Source organism: Chlamydotis macqueenii, chromosome 9 (genome assembly GCF_036417535.1).
Source record: "Chlamydotis macqueenii isolate bChlMac1 chromosome 9, bChlMac1.mat, whole genome shotgun sequence".
Lineage (NCBI taxonomy): Eukaryota > Metazoa > Chordata > Aves > Otidiformes > Otididae > Chlamydotis > Chlamydotis macqueenii.
In genome coordinates, this window is record NC_141564.1 from 15,109,253 (window position 1) to 15,126,028 (window position 16,776).

Consider the following 16,776-nt stretch of genomic DNA (forward strand, 5'->3'; position numbering starts at 1 on the left):
CCATAAGTCATGGTGAGCGAGACACACTCAATATCCTCCAATCAGTTAAATGAAAAGAACTCTTCCCCTCTGTTTTCCACCATTTCAGCACTCATTATATCTCACATTAATTAATATAGGCGCTAGGCAGTGAGATGATAAATTACAAAAACCCATTAACCTGATTCTGTCCAAACTGGTGACATACAGCAACTTGTATGTTAGACAAATCTTCCTTGCTAATGTGGGAGTCCTCACGTCTGAACTCCATTAAAGCAGCAGCCCCGAAAAAATATTTTTAATGCATGTACGTATGGAATGTATATCAACGTGCGTGGACGGTGCATGCCGGTGGGAATGTCAGAATTCATTAGATCAGTCTGATATGAGATATATTGAACACGTTCCATCTGACGTCTGTTACTGGGTTGTTCTGTCCACTCCCAAAGGAGTGAATCATATTGACAGGTTGAATTATATCTCAAGAGATATTTTTCTCCCCTCCTCCAAAGGCCATTTGCAATCACGGCACATCCACTGCCTCTTAAAAGTGAGCTCATCTGGCACTGGGTTGCATTGAAGTCCTCCACTGTGCCTGAAGGAAGAATGCATTTGGGTGGTGGGAACGTGGAGAAGATGTGGTCTGTCCAGCTGTCCCTTGGAGTGCTAACCATCTTGATCATGACTGCGTATGTCCCATCTACACATGGAGAGCCTTTTTTACTACAAGGTAAGCTGGCATACAGACTAGATGACAAAGGTAGGTGGTTATCTTTTTGCTTTGCTTTGCTGCTTGTCATGGCCATGAAACACTTGCTTATCCATGAAAGAAAAATGAACCTTGATCTATGCTAAACAATCATCAAAAAACACGGGTGCTACCCAGAGACTTGTTCATATTAGCACGAGCTAAAGCCATCCTTCTGGTCTGCAGCTGGTTGTATGACACATTCTGCTGATCAGTAAAAATATCGTATCTGGTGAAATCTGGTAAGGGTAGCTCTTTTTCTCCCAAAAGAAAATTTCCAAGGGAAAACATTAAAATATCAGGGAGTAGCAATTCCCGTATGCACCATATGAGATTTGACAGCTCATAAATGTCAGTCTCAGGGTGCTGCTGAACTTTTTTTATTCACACAACTTCATTATATGTTCTTCTCCCATAATTTAAATTCATCTTAGTTTGAACTTATTCTGCAGTGAAATGTCAATCATTAATCTTCTTTCTTAAAGAGACTTGGCAGTAGGAAAAAAAAAGCAGCTAAATATAGGCTTGAAAATAACATCACTTTTCATAGTATTTTTCCTCTTATATCATGTATTTATTTTTGTAATGACAACTGAAACATTCCTGAGGCCACTCTATCTAAATACTGCTTCTGTTTAGATTTCACCAGAGTGTTTATAGTTGCTTTTTTTTTCCTGTAGCAAATCCCCCAAATTACTAAAAGTAGCTATTTTAAAATCATAACTGTCTTTCATACTTAGGAATGAGGTTTATAGCACTCCATGCTAACTGCAAGTTTTACGCAGCATGTCGCTCTGCTAACTCCCTCGGGTTTATTTCTGGAGATCACAATCAGGACCAGCGGCTTCAGCCGCAGCGTGAGGCAGGATTGAGTCTGGCCAGATACTTGGAGCATCACTTTGGCCAGGGCCCCTCTGCTTCTGCAGATTTATGTGACTTTGGCTAATGGAGCCGATTTGCACATACTCTTGAGCATCCTTAAGGCTCATCCGGTACAATATTTTGTTTCATGTGTATCAAAAATAATAAAAAATATCAAAAATAAATGTGTGAATCCCATTGCAGCTATGTAGGGCTGATGCCTATACGAGACCATTTTATCCTTTCTCACCTCCTTGAAAGGAGTGAGAGAAGTCTTAAAGACCCTGACAGAAGAGAAAATAAGCCTTTCTGCATAATTTCTTAGTATTTTCCATGGATTCTGTAGGCATCATCTAGGGTTTTTTAGGGTCTGGGTGTAGGGCAGGGATGTTCAGACCAAAGATTTTGGGGAAGGCTGTTCTCCCTGTAAACTCTGGCTCCCATTCTGTCATTCTCAAAAATGAATGCAACATAAAAGTTTCAGATGATGCTGGAAATCTGTTCAGCAGAGCTAGGAGGGTCTCAGAGCCTTGAGGGCTCTGATTAGTTCCATCCCTTGTGTCCATTGGTTTCTGCTGAACCCTTGACCTTCACAACCATTCATTTGAGGGCATAGCCACAACCACTAAAGCAAAACCACTGCGAAAGCTCCCTAAAGGGGCCTCATAGAGAGCTCCAAATTGCTTTAGGACAGTGGCTTGGGGAGGTTTTTCCTGGAAAATAAAAAAATTCCGCGTGGCCTACAGCTACCTTAAGACGCGTCCTCGGGGATAAAGAGACTCACTTTAAACTCCTCCACATATTGGTTTTGTTCAGGAAGAATTCCTTAATGCCACTGGCAGCCAGATAGAGCAGCCCCAAGGCTGACAAGAATGGACTGCAGGGCTGCAGGGATTTTCAGCTCTGGTACCCACACCTCAGCCCTCATGAGGAGCAAGTTCCCACCTCTATCAGCCCTGGGAAGATGGATGGGGTGAGGGAGAGAACACCTGCAGTTTTGAGAAAAGAGGATCTTGTAGGTTGCTGTCTGGCTTTGCACAGGCATCTGCTACATCTGCCTTGCAGGAGAGGTCAGGACTGTCTAAACCAGGGTGCTGTCTCCAGCTCCCTGCAGCCAGCTGCGCTGATGATGCAGTGAGACTGGCCAGCAGCCCGGAGCTGGCAGGGAGGGCTCCCTCATCCTGCACCCTTTCACTGCGCAGCCCTCACAGCCTGGACATTTTACTCTGTGCTCACACATCTTCCTCTTCTACTGAGCTCCTTCCACCCTGACAAAGTGCTGACAGGAGACATCTTCCTTCCACTTCTCAGCCTTCTTAATTTTTGCTTTAATGTTAGGGGCTGGAGGGTCCATCCTTTTTTTTTTTGTTATTAAAGACTGAGAAAGATGTGTTTTATGTGCTGCAGAGAACCGAGTGCTTCCGGAGAGAGAAGACACAAATCATGAGGACACTCTGCTGACTCTACTTCTTAATAAGAAGCTTGCTTGGCGGAGACCAGAAAATATTGGTAAGTGAAGGGGATGGGAGATCTCAGCTTCTTGAACCTGTGTTTTCATGAACATAAGGAACCTGCTCCTCAGGTTCCTCAGAAATACTGACTGCTCAGAAAGTGGAAACACCCAGTATGGTGCCTATACGTGATTAATGTAAGGTGCTGTGCATCATGGTGGCCCTGAGACTTGTTTTTGCAACGCAATGAGGATCTAGAGTGCATGGTTTTGGACACTCAGCACTGAGCTACCAAGGAGCATGTGTGTGTACATAACTAATAACAAGAAGAGATGCATCTGAGTCCGTGTGCCTCTGCTATCTCTGAGATGTGTGTATGCCTGGGGTATGGGCCAGCCTTGGGAGTCACCTCTCCAACCACACCTTACCTGCTTTTGAGACACAGCTCAGTGGCTTGCTGGCATGCTAAAACCAGCAGCATCTTGTGAGCACATGGGGCAGCGGGACAGCATTGAGATTTTGCAGAGAGATCCCTCAGGGTCAGGGGTGGGTTGGGACAACAGCAGTGGGAGCTCCCATCTGAGCCTGGACCTCTGCTACTGCTGCAAGAGGTTGAGACAACAGGCTTTTCCCACACAGCAGAGAAGCCAAAATTGCGCCACATGGAGGCTTTTCCTGGTGGTGCTCTGTGAGCAGGCACCATATTTAAAGCCACTCGCACGTTGCGAGAGCCTCTGAACTCAGACCTGCTGCAGAGAAACTCGGGCTCTCCATGACACCATGCGCAGCCATCACGAACACCATCTAGATTACAGGGGTCAGCTATTCCCACGGCCACTGCAGCCAGGGGAGGGTTTGAGCTGTATGTGGTGGTCTCAGAGCAGGAAGCCACCCTTCCCTGTGAAAACAGCTGAAAACAGGGCCCAAAAAAAATTTTTTTATGAAAATCCATTTGTCAAAATCACTCAGTGCTCTTCCCCAGCTGCTTGTTAATGCAGTGATTAAAAAATCCTGGGACAAATAAACAAACACAAATAAATCAAGTCCATATACTAACAAAGGCATTCTTCTTGCAAAGGGGATGCATTCAAGAAATAATATTTTTATGATTGGTTTATGGATTATTATACTTATTACTCCTAGAGGAAAGGCTGCATTTTATGCCAGACAATTGAATATAGTGAATCTCTGAGCAGAGCACAGACAGAGGATTTACAGCAGGCAGTTTCTCAAGGCTTCATCTATAAATTAACTTCCTTCCTCCTGCCTAAGATAATCTGTTCCAAATTTCGACCGCTGTTCATTTTCTATTCATAGCAGTTATTGGCCAAGTGTATGGTCTGTGGAAAGTTGAGCCAAAATAGTAATTTGAAACTCTGAAAGAGGTAAAAATATGTATAACAGTAATAATAATAATAATAATAATAATAATAATAATAGTAGTAGTAGTAGTAGTAGTAGTAGTAGTAGTAGTAGTAGTAACCTCTTAAGTGGCACTTTTCATTTGTAGATATGCAGGCCTGGCTCTCTCTATGGATATGTAAAAACTTGCTTACGAGGAACCTGCCTGAGGTGATTGCTGGCAGTGCCAGGAACAGAGCCCCCACCTCCCGATTCTCAGCCCACCCCTGTCCCCTGACCATCTCTCAATCTGAGCCCTGATGTAATGCATTTGCTGCTTTTTCTGTTGGATGAATATCTGTCAGAAAATATTCAGAATTTTTCAACTGAGTTGTTTTCTTCTCAAAGGAGAAACTGAGAAGGCAGTCAGCTCTTTCTTGGCACCCTCCTGCTCAGTTTCAAATGTTTTTAAGAAAAAGCCCAAGTCTGGCAATATATCTGTGTAGTGAACTCTTATCTGAAATCAAGGGGAATTATGTCCTAAATCCCCTTGGAGATGCAGACCAATGCCTGCTGCCACATTAGGAGCAGACAAAGGAGGCAACTCCCTGGCTGGCTTTTGGCTTTCTTGTGGGGCCCAGAAGAGATATTCTTTAGCTCCTTCCTGGCTCTTCTGCTTATTTTAGTGCATTTTTTCCCCAAACTAGCACTTAAAACCAGCTAATCACTTTTGTGTTCCCCTCCCAGCAGAACTGCTGTAGTCCAGTCACTCAGGTTTGACTGAGTTCGTTTTCTCATGGTGCTTTCTGCTGTTTCAGCTGTCTTATTAAAAAAAAAAACAAAAACAAAACCCAAATCCCAACTGTTTTTTATATTAGTTTGAGTCTGGAATAAGGTACCTCAGTCCTTAAGAGGAGTGAGACTAAATTCCCCCATCCCTTCCGGCAACTTTCCGTATTGCTAGTTCAGTCTCTTCCCAAATCAGCTGGAGGTTTTAGATCCCGTTCATAGGCACTTGAATTTGCCCCTTCTTGTGGGTGGGATATCTCAGGGCAGCTCATTCATCCATCTGCATATTTTTTTTTGACAATCTAGTACAGCACTGTGCAGCCTTGAGATCTCCAAGTCTGATCTACAGAGCTGGTCCCCAGCTCCCTGTGCCCCCCTAACATTTAGAAGTGCAAAACCCGTGCGCTCACTGCTGTGTTACTTTTCCTGTTGCTCCACTCTGCCAGCCCTGATGTTTCCTGGTTTACAAAGCAACAGATAAAGCCTAGCTGTGCTAGCTAAATCTGTGTCTTCTGACTTCTACCTGCATGGGTGATGTGTGGGTAGACAAATCTTAAAGGAAGAAATGGGAGTTCATATAAAAGGCCACTGACAGAAAAGCCAGCATTAGGGATTTGCTGTTATCAGGATGAAATTTAAAAAAGCAGCAAAGAGGTTCATCTGAGCTGGTATCACACAGTATGTGACCTTCTTGGGCCAATCCCCCTGAAGCATGGTGAACGATAAAGCAGTCTCCCTCGTAATGGAGAATTTGGGTAAAGTCCCATAGAATTCAGCAGAGAAAGCCTGCTTTTTTGTCACTGTTTCTGCCACCATAGATTTGGAGATCACTCTCAGGAAATAAATGATAACTAGGTCTTTTTTTTTTGTCAGCCACTGAAGAGGTTAAATTAAGAAAATATTTTGGATTTGAGCTTTGGAAAGCAATGCAGATACTGATGTTACTATTTCCCTTCTTGCAGACTGGGAGCTGGCGAAGAAATTTGAAGAGCTTGAACAGGTGAGAGGAGTAAATGCAGACACATATATGCATGAACAGCTAAACAACTGTGCATGTTGTCTTTATTCCCCATTATTCTATCTTTACATCCTGCTGTTCTTATTCTGCTGCTGTAATGTAAGCATGCAGCACACAAAGGGAAAAGTGGAACTTGGGCTAAACAGCTGCACAAGCTGGAAAAGGTAAAAGAGGAGCAAGGCTATAGACTGGTGCAGTAAAGGCTGAGGCAGCTCTTGCCTCTGCCACCAGTGAAAGGCCAGTGAAGGCTAAGCCAGGAAAACAATAGATGCCAAAGGAAATCCCCATGGAAGAAAAGGGAGCTGCCAGCTCCTACTCTAGCCCCTCGCTCCAGTGCTGAGGGACAGTAAGCTCTGGCTTCCTGGGTGCAACACTGCCAGAGCAGAAGTCTAGAACATGGCCATAGATGTTGCTCTAGCTACAGATGGAGAAGAAATACTGTGGACTTTACACACTATAACAAAGGGAAGATAGCAAAAGCTGAGGGGAAGGGAGGGCAGGGACAGCCCACAGCAATGGAGAAGCAATGCTTTCTGTTGCCGTGCGTGGATGCCTGGAGATCTACCCAGGCACTGACTTGACTCTTAGCGGTGCAGCTTCCTTCTAGATAGCCTCCTCTCCGCAGAGGTTTGGTCCCTGGGGTGTGAGGGAAGAGAGTGCCTACACTGCTGCCACCAAACAAGCAGCTTAGTGGACATGAGGAGGTGTGAGTGCTCCAAAGGCAGATCCTCCTGGAAAGGTCCTGCTCCAGGGAAGACCCTGTCCTCCTCAGTGCTGCTGTCAGCCAGGCTGCCGGTGCCTCCTGCCTCTTAGTCACCCTATGATTGCCAGCGCACTGTGGATCTCCTCATGATGGGGCATTTGTTTACTGCTGTGTTTGTTTTTAAACAGCTGGAGAAGTTGAAGGATCAGCTCTCAACTGAGGAAGGGTCAGAGGTGGCCTATGCCTTGGAAAGTCTCTCAGCATCCCAGCCCAAAAAACGCGGTGAGTTTTGGGTTAGAGCCCCGCAGCCATCCTGTCCAGCTCTCATCTCCAGGGCTTCCTTTCTGCAACAAAGACAATGACTGTAAACATGCCCCAGATATGTTGAAAAACAGGTTGGCAGCTTTTCTAGCAGTCCTGGCCCTCTATTGTTAATGACTGGCTGGTCTAGCAGCTGGTGAGAAGGACTGTGTACCCAACCCTGTCTGCTGTCGGGGCAGATACACCGGGTCTGCACATCCAGGACCTCACTGGAGGCAGTCGGTGTTGTATCTGTCTTTTGACAGAGGAACATGGGGTTATGTGAGCAATGAGTCTCTGTCCTGGACGGGGCGAGTTCTGTATGAACACCTCCCCACAGCGCACCCGCCGCTTTGCTCTGGGCACAAAGCTTGTGCTGAAGGCATAATGAGGTGTGTGGACTGCATGCATTCCCCTCTGCCAAGGTCACTGCCTCCCTGCAGAGAAAAAAAGGAGCACTTGTTTGTGCTGCTGAAAAGCAGCTAAAAAGGATGTGGAAATCAACCAAGAATGTAGGGAACTGGGATCTGGTAGGACGGACCCCCATTTGGTGTCCAAGCTTTATCCAGTCTGTATCGAGCGATTCAGGAGCACACGGCACCAGTGCTCCCGCAAGGCTGCCCCTGACAAGCACATGGACGATGCTGCTCACACTGGCTTTCCGTGAATTCCTTCACAAAGCAGTGGCAGCTGTGAACCAGAAGTCACCGATGACAGATCTGGCCTGAAAACAAAAGAGCTGGTTCTGCCCTTACCCCACATGCTCTGTACATGTGCAAGCTGACATCTGCCAGACAGCCAAGAGAAAATCCCTTTGGTGCAAGGCTTGCTTAAGTGCTTAGGTGATCCTCAGACAATCTGCAATTCATAAGCAACCCTGGAGGCTATAATTAATTTGGCTAATCTAATTCATGCCCTCACCAGTCTGGAAGGTTCAAACGTAGATAAAACTACTTCCCCCTGCCAGGTTTAAATCAGATTCTGACAGAAATTAAAGCAGAGAATCTTTGTCTTCCTCTAAAGTCCTTCCAGTCTGGGAGGAGCTCGTGTCTCAGCACGAGCACTGGTGATTCAGTAGAAGCTTTCTCCCAAGATCCTACTTTCAAAAACTAAGTAGAAATCTCTTCTCATACTTGACAATAGGAGACCCACACAGTATTCAAAGAACAGGGCAGCTATTTTTTTCAACATCAAAATGTGCATCCTTCCCTAATCTAGTCTTCTTAGAAGATTCCATAGAGATCAGTGTTGTTTGGAGGACAGTCAGCAGCAGAGTGATAAAAAACTGCATTTTTGAAAAAAAAATTGTAAGGACCAGATCCCATCTCTCCAAGTCAGTATCCCACTCTTCAGTCAGCCACAGGTGAAAAACCCTGCACACACCTCTGAGGCAGCAAAACAGCTGGCCAGTAGACAGGAAAGAAAAAAATGATTCCTGATATTGCTGAAATACAGCAAAAGGAAAAGCAAACCCTTTATAAGGGTTTATATCAAGCAACATAGAAACAACTTTTAGACCCCTTATTTAAACTATAAGCAGCTAAAAGAAACACCTTCTGAAAGTGTTTTATGAAATCACAGCTGGTTGTTGAGATGTACCCAGAAATGACAATGCTGGCTTTGCACCTTAACTCTCTCAAGACACGAGGCTTTTAAAATCCACTTCAGGGCTAGAGTAGGAAGCTGAAAAAAGTCCCTTGGATGCTAACAACCTTCTCTTGTATCCCTTCCCAGCCTGCTTTTGGAAATACTGCATCTGAAGTCTTGCCAGGACTGGAGGATGAAGATGAGCCCTTCCCCAAACTGCCTTGCTGGGCATTAATGTGTTAAGAGTGTTAAGAGTTTGTTCTGTTCTCCCATCGTGCTGCTCACTTGGATACCATCCTCCATGGCTGCACCACAGCCAGGTCTACCAGGGACCATGACAGGAGCTGGTAGCCCACTACCGCTCTCCACTGTTCCTTCCAGGTTTAACCTACTGTGATCTTCTACTTAAAAGATGCTTCACAACTTTCCTTGCTGTCTCGTGTCTGCCATTCAGTCTGCTGCCATCTTACACTTTTCCCGTTCTCACCAGGTCCCCTGAGGCACCAAAGACAAATTCAGTTCCCCTGAGCTTGGGCCTCTGCCCACATCTGCAGACGTTGCTCACAGTGATGTCTGGGTTTCCCATCGCCTTCTATGAGCAGGTCTGTGATGGCCTAACACCTGCTGTTGGGACAGGAAGGCAGACTGGGTGTAATGTGAAGGGTTCAGGGCTGCCTTGGCTTGCTGAGCCAGAGCCATTCTTCGTTGTGTCCTGTCAGCATACACAGTAGGTTTAGGGGAGGACAGAAGTCTGGGTCTTTTGGATATCATTCCAATAAAGATTTTCTGTTGCACAGAAGCACGTGGTGTTTTCTTTCTCACCCTCTGCAGAAGCCCTTGTTGTAGGCTCTTCTTATCTTTATGGTTCATGTGAAGTTTTCAATGGAGGAAAGGCTCCTATTCATCACCTACGTATAGGAACACTGGCCTGTTCTAATGTGCTTGAGGAAGAGGCCCCTCCTTTTGACCAGAACTGGGAGTGAGAATGAGAGTTGAGTCTTCCTCATGGATGTGTGTGGGCTGCTGTCCTCATAGGACTGGACCAGACCCACTGATCTCTACCTACTCACTCCAAAGAGATATTTGGAGCAGTGATTTTTGGCTCATCTGGGTGGTCAGTGCAGATGCTAGCTGGCTTTGTCTACTGCAGAATTATTTCTGCCCCTGTCCAAAAGGAAGAGATTACAATCCATCAGTGGTTCCTACATGTATTCATCTTAAATCATATTAGCCATGTCTATTTGCAAAAAAAAAAGACCATGTTCCCAAAGGTGTAAATTCAGAATAAATCCTAATGTTAACTTTGAGGTTTCCAACACTGTAAATGAGAGCAGAATCTGGTAGCCACTGTGAATGTGTGGACTAATTTTGACTAGAACTAAACTCCCTCTCCAGCTCTGTCAAGCCATGCTATTTAATGATGGCTTGCATACTACATATTCTTCAAAACTTTACCTCTACCAAAGCTGTTATTACCATGCTACATTCATTGCCTTGGTCTCTGGCAAGAAGTGCACGCTTACCACAGCAGTACCTTGTATGTACTTCATTAACAGGAGATCTACTTATCCTATTACAGACCAAAGACAGCATCTATGGAGTAAAATCAGCTTGATTATATCAGTGAGGTCTAATGACAGGCAAAATACAGTTTGCTGTTAACATTAATTCTTTGTTTATTCCTTGGTAGTGATTCAGAACACGTCCCATTTTCTGTTGCCTTTGTGCAAGTGAAAAGGTATGTGAGAGCACACTTCCACGAACCCTCACAACAGCACCAAATCCAGGAAAAAATCATAGCCTGTTGCCAAGAGAAGGGTCTCTCTTTCTTTAAGAGTTTGGTGCTCCAGGTGAAAGGGAAGTGTATTACAAGAGCTGCACTGAGTGCCCCAAGCTGGTGTCCAGCTCAGAGGCTTTCAGCTTCCAGGAAATCCCAGTACAATGAAAGGCTGGAGTGGCAGGCTCCATCTGTTACCTGCTGGCTGTAGCCATACCTTCCTGACCCGGTGTGACAACTCATCAGCAAGTCAGGGAAAGGAATACAGCGTCTGTGGCTATTTAACAGATTGCTGTGATCCTAGGCACAGGAATTCCCTGGAGTGCAATGCACCATGCTGCTTAGCAGGGATTTTTAACCCACATGGTGTGCTACATCCTATCAGCACTGTTATTTAAGTGCTCATGGTACCCAAACTACCCCACTATTTCCTCACAGACACTATAAACTGCTGTGTTAGTTACTTACTGCTGGAGTGATGAATAAGTGTCAAATGTAAATCATTTACTAATTTGAAGCAAAGACTGTGAAGCTTTCCCTAGGCTCACTTGCAACATGTCACTGTGGAGGTCCTATCCTTTCTGCTAAGCATGCAGAGCAGAAACTTTTCTCTCCCTCAGGTGCCACCTCCACATCCTGGCTGCTCATGCCTTACCCATGCTTGGGCAGTCACTCTTGCTAAAGTTAATGACCCACAGGCAATAATTAAAGGGATTTCCCATAGACATTCCAGTAGACCATGTTAATTTATTACCAGAAAATCCTCACAGGCATCTAAATGGATTTGCATACAGGCAGCACAGGGCAAATCTAGCATGCAACGGATGCTGCAGTATATCCTCATTTCACATTTGTTGACCTCCATTCTATGCACAATGACTGAAGCTATCCAATATTGTCTACAAAAATGAATTGTGGTGTTCAGCCTTTCAGACATCATAATATTTTAAACAGCACCTGCCAATTTATGGATTTTAAAGAGTGTTTTCTGAGCCACAGAAGGTCTCAGTGGGCTCTGTGGTGGATGGGTTAGAGGAACAGAAAGGCTGTTGCTTTCTCGCAAGTAATTCATACAGTGAGGTGGGAGCCAAGAGCAGGGCTGAAGCTCCTGACTTCCCGTCACAGGAACACCACCACAGACACCTCTGTCCCACTTTGCTTTCATATCACCCATTTCTGCACACAACTTACAGGCTTTAAAGCCCCTCTTTATGTGGAAGCACACGTTAATACCTGCCAACTGTTAAATGCCTGGATGATCCAGTAGTGTCTTTGCAAAGCCACTGTTAGCATTGGATTCCTCTGACCTGAGTCTCCCAAAATATGTCACACAATGCCTCTGCCCATGCTGCTTTTGACAGACAGCTGTACAAGTGGCCAGGTCATCACTTCCATAATCTGCCCCTGCCCCATACATATGGCTACCTGGCAAGCAGATTATCTGCAGACTGTCAGGATGAGCTCTGAGAAGATCCATTTACTAAACCACAGGGCAGGCTCAGGGTAGGTGGTGGCAGTGCACTGCAGAGGTCAGGGTCTGGGCTTGTCTGGGACTGCATTTGCAGACTTGCTTCTAGCATAGACAGAAAATCTTGTCTCAAGTCAGCCAGTCTACGTGCACTCACTCAATCCAGCTCTCAGAGCCTTCACCTGCAAGCTTAAAAGCAGAAAGTGAGCAGTGGGCCCAGGGAAAAAGCAGGGAGCAAAAACCCAAGATGACTACATACGGATTTACAGCTCATTGTTCTTTCTATGGCTTTCAACAGCTTGGTCTGGAAAGTATCTGCAGTGTTTCATCTCACACACAAGTACTGACAGCTCACCTACTGAATGGGAAATGATCACCTAACTCATCTAGAAAGAGCTTTGCTTGCTGGGAAAGACAGGGACACCTCTTGATACGATTCACTGGTTTGTGCATCTGCTCTCAGCAGCATTAGCCTGTATCAGAGAAGTCAAGAAAAGCAAAGTTTATTGCAAACTTTCTGTGGCTGGGGCAGTCCTGGTCTCAGGGCAGGGCTGTAAACAAGAAGGAAATGGGAAAGGCCCTTGCTACGGCTGAGCGCTGACCCCTCTCAGACAGGAATTGGATGCTATCTGCCCTTCTGGGTGGGAGCCTCATGTCCCACCATGGCCTGAATGGGGGCAGTTGCCCCAAGGTCCCAACCCTCACAATAGCTTTAACTTCAAAGACCCATTGACTTCCCAGCTCCCTTCCTGTAGCTGACTGAAAGAAGCTGGCTGTATTTTTTCCCATTTGCTACCTGATGGCCAGGTGGTTTGTGTGTCATATAAGATTAGAAAATTAACACTTAATTCCTGTCTCCAGCCTTACTCTCTGCCTAACGCAGAATGTTTGGCAAGAATATTTTTTTCTTAGTCCTGTATAATCCCTTTCTCAATGGATCTTCTTTTGCAATGCTAAAGATGATTTATGCCCAAGAATAGCAATCTAAGGAATTTAGCTGACATAAACCAAAGTCCAAGAAGGAACATGTGAGGTTTAGAAAACATCAGCTAGGAATCTGAGCATTTAGATATCAGCAAACAGCTCTTTTCAGCTACATTTTATAATCTGGAAAGAAGTGAAAAGCATGAAACACAATTTAAGACAATCTGTTTTACTCTGAAATGAAGTGGAGAGGACATGTTTACATTTTATCAGAGTGAGAAATACTTGAACTTCTAGAGTTGGATGTCTGATTATGCCCCGTGCACATATCAAGAGGCTAAAATAAGGCATATGATGCAGATGGCCTAGGAAGTAGATGACTTCATATTTGGACACTTTCCTATATTATGCATAGGGAGGAGTGAAATGTATTCATCAGCTTAAAGGAGGAAACTAGAAGTCTCACCATATTTCAGGATCTGCCATACGATGAAAACATGTCTAAATATGGTGCAGAGGTAAGAGAAAGACTACTAAAAACATCAAGACAAATACTAAGTTACTGTCACAGCTCTTATTCAGACTAACTCCTAGTGAAGTCAGTAGACATCTTCTCCTGGACAGCAGTTCAAATAAGTTCTAGGTTTGTCCCATAATCGTTAAATCCTCCCTTCATCTACCAAACAAACACCCTCTTGAAAGAAATGTGCAAAGCAAACTGTCTGCTTTTCATGGACTGCTGTTGGCATCTCTGGAGGTTTTATTTTCAATTAAAAAAAATATCTAACAGTCCTTGCTAGGATAATGAACTTCTGCAAGTTTAAGAAATAAATGTCATGCAATTAAACTATATACATATTTTCTATTCCCTCCGATCAGTGAGACTGTGCACAACTGCGAGAGCATTCCGACCTGATGAATTTAATTTGTTATTATTTGTAAATGCAACATTTGTAAAATGCAATGTGAATCAGATTTTGCAGGAGGTCAGTTCCTTGAGTGTTGAATCATTAGTCAATGACAAGGCATGCTGTGATGCATCTTCTGTATTTCTGTAATGTTTCCAATACAGCATCAATCACTCAGAACAGAAGCACCTGTAGACAGAAAAGCAGTGGACATCACATTTTCCCATGTCAGAAATGCAAGGCTTGGACAAACAGACTGTAAGGTGACCTACAGAAGATGGAAAAAGTTAGAAATGCTTGTGTTCTTGTGGGAGGGTAGAAAGTTCTAACTTAGGACATTCAAGCTAAATTGACAGTCTCAATCTGTGCTATAAGAAGCTATAATTCCCCAAGCCACCCTTTCCAAGCCCACTGGCATGACTTGAGTACCTCCATGTAACTAAGAATGGGAGGGGTTCTCCGAGCCTGCCCACACCCAGAGTACTTTGGCTTACTTGCGGGAACTGCTAACCCTTGGTGTTGCCAAGACGGCTCACTCCAATCCGGTCAAGAGGAACTCCAAATCGTCTCTTAGGCAGCTCAACCACTTTCCTACACCAGGGGAAAAAAAAAAAATGAAGAAGGAGGGAGAGAATTGAGGAAAGAGATCATAGGAATAATCAAAATGTTACTACATCTGTGATTCCTGCATTCATCCCACTAACAGCTTTATTGTTGAGGCAGAAGAGCTGTGCAGGAGCACTCAAAGATGGAAGTGTCTGAAAAAAAAGTGCCTCACTTGTCTCACAAAAGAACAGGCAAGAGTTGCACCTGTTTTACAGGCTGGCTGATGTGGATCCGCTATCCCTGTTTTTTTTTTATTTGTCAGGAAACAAGTAGTTCTCAGGTTAACTGCTATTCATAAAAGAAGGGAGATACACTGCATGTACGAAGAGGAATTGTTTCATGCATAGCGTCCTATACTTCAGGTGATCCATTAGCCCGCATCCTTGAGATCTCCAAGGCCAGCTGGGGCTGAGGTAAACAAAGAGGTAGAAAGTGTTGCACAGTAACAGAGGGGACAAGTCAGAGAAGCCCTAACAGGATTTCCTGTGGAGTCTCCTGGAATACACTGTTCTCAAAGTTGTACAGTAGCAACCCTCTGGTGAGACTGATAATAGGAGTATCTTGGTTTTGTTTTCCTCCTTCATATGGTACATTTCCTGATGATTTGATGAATGAGGGCATGAGGAAGGTGTGAAAGAAGTTCTATGCAGGAACTTTATTATTATTTTGAATATAAAAAAACCCACAAGATTTCCCATCTTAATTCAGCATTTTTAAGTATTTTTTCCACCAGCAGAAGTTTTATTTTAATTAATTGTGAAGATGGTGATATTTTCTGCAGCTGAGAATAACCTCAACTTTTGCCCTTGGAGATACTTGCCAGTGAAATGCAGGTCCAAGAGAAAACCTGGAAAATGAACTCTTTTCTCTATCAGTCTTTGTCAAGGAATATAAATATGAAATTTTGTTCTTTAAATTTTCAAATGCAAAGTAACTACCAGGAGAGCATGCTATCATGCCCTTGAGTCCAATTGTAATTGCTAGCACTCTCAGGCTCACTCAGCCTGTGGCTGTGGCGGCTCTACACATTCCACCCAGGACTGTCTGTCTCATCCACGGGTTCCTCTGAGTGGTATCCCTTCCTCATGGGCACGGGCTGAAGCCCAGAGGCATCATTCCAGCATCAGCAGCCCATTTAACACTGCCACTTTTCTAGGTGCTTTTCAGATGAGGTCAAGAAATGGGAACTGGCAGTGTAGCACAGATGTAGGGAGCACCACATTGGTCATACTGGAGCAGCTACAAAACATCACAGATGAAGGGGAGCCATTTGTACAGCCCTCTCTGTCTCTCCCACAAACACCTACGTACCCAGTGTTGTTGCACTAAGCCATAAGGAAAGCAAAGGGAAAAAAAGCCAAGGGCTGATCCTCAGTCTGTTGCCTCAAGGGCAGCACTTTCCTCCCCAGGTGCAGGCACAGGATGGTGGGAGGCAGCTGGGAGACTTGGGCTGCTGAAGTCATACTGAGCCTGGCTCGATAAAAAAGTGGAATTAATCTCCCAGATTGGATTATGGGGGGAGACGGTGTTTCTGCATCATTAGTTGTAATACCGTCATGCTCTGTAGTTAAACAGAGAAGGAAATTGTAAAGTCATGTCCATGGGAAAGGCAGGGTAGGGCTTGTGGCCATCCCAAGCCACAACAGGACAGTCACCACTCCTTCCCCATCCTGCTGCACCATTTCCATGTTCCAAACTAGACTGTGCCTATTCCAGCACTCACTGGGGACAAAGGGATGTTCTTTATTTAAAATAGCCTTTTCTAAGATTCCCAGAGTCTCTTTCTCTCCATTTCTATATGGATTTTTCTACATCTTCTGAAGACTCATGTCTTCTTGCATGCTTTTCCCATGCTCTCAAAGCTTTATAGATTGATGTTGAGGAGCAAGATTAGGATCTGGGCCCTCCTGTAGCTGGTGGGTGCCACAACAATCTGCTAAGTGGACATATATTTGAACTGCTCTCTTCCAAAAGCTTCAGCTGTGTTGCCAGGCTCTGTACTCACTGTATTAATCTAGGGGGCTGAATCTATTTAACAGCTTTCACATTTCAAAAGTCATTATCTGGTCTCTAAAGGTAACCATCTCAGCTGGTACAGGAATGGGCTGTTATCTACTGTGTGCATGACAGTCCTCTGTTTTACTCCTCCCAGTGCAGCAGCCTCTGCCTGTTTCCCCAAAAAGGTCCAGCCTTTTGACTGTTCCCTAGCACTCCTCTGATCCACGGTCCATGCTCACGGCAGTATCTGAGTATCAATGCAGTGATCAAGGCAGCTCAGATGGTTCTAATAAATGAGTCAATCCTAAACTCAAAAGA

General features: G+C 44.7%; 2 protein-coding genes across 3 annotated transcripts in view; one reads left to right on the plus strand and one right to left on the minus strand.

Annotated features, from left to right (window-relative positions):
* Positions 1-585: 585 nt before the first annotated feature.
* UTS2B (urotensin 2B) lies at positions 586-9,570 on the plus strand. Its single transcript, XM_010118694.2, has 5 exons — positions 586-709; positions 2,996-3,097; positions 6,132-6,169; positions 7,079-7,172; positions 8,925-9,570. Exons 1-5 carry the CDS (start codon positions 586-588, stop codon positions 8,948-8,950), a joined length of 384 nt encoding a protein of 127 aa, XP_010116996.2. The 3' UTR covers positions 8,951-9,570.
* Positions 9,571-13,669: 4,099 nt separating this feature from the next.
* Positions 13,670-16,776, minus strand: part of OSTN (osteocrin) — a 50,373-nt gene continuing 47,266 nt past the window's right edge. The window contains exons 4-5 of one of the 2 annotated variants that reach the window (XM_086754858.1): positions 14,366-14,445; positions 13,670-14,043 (exon numbers count right to left, since the gene is read on the minus strand). In XM_086754858.1, the coding sequence (XP_086610984.1) occupies positions 14,021-14,043; positions 14,366-14,445 (103 nt within the window). In that variant the 3' untranslated portion in view covers positions 13,670-14,020. Of the gene's footprint in view, positions 14,044-14,348; positions 14,446-16,776 lie in introns of both variants that reach the window. The other variant, XM_086754860.1, reaches the window with a different exon arrangement.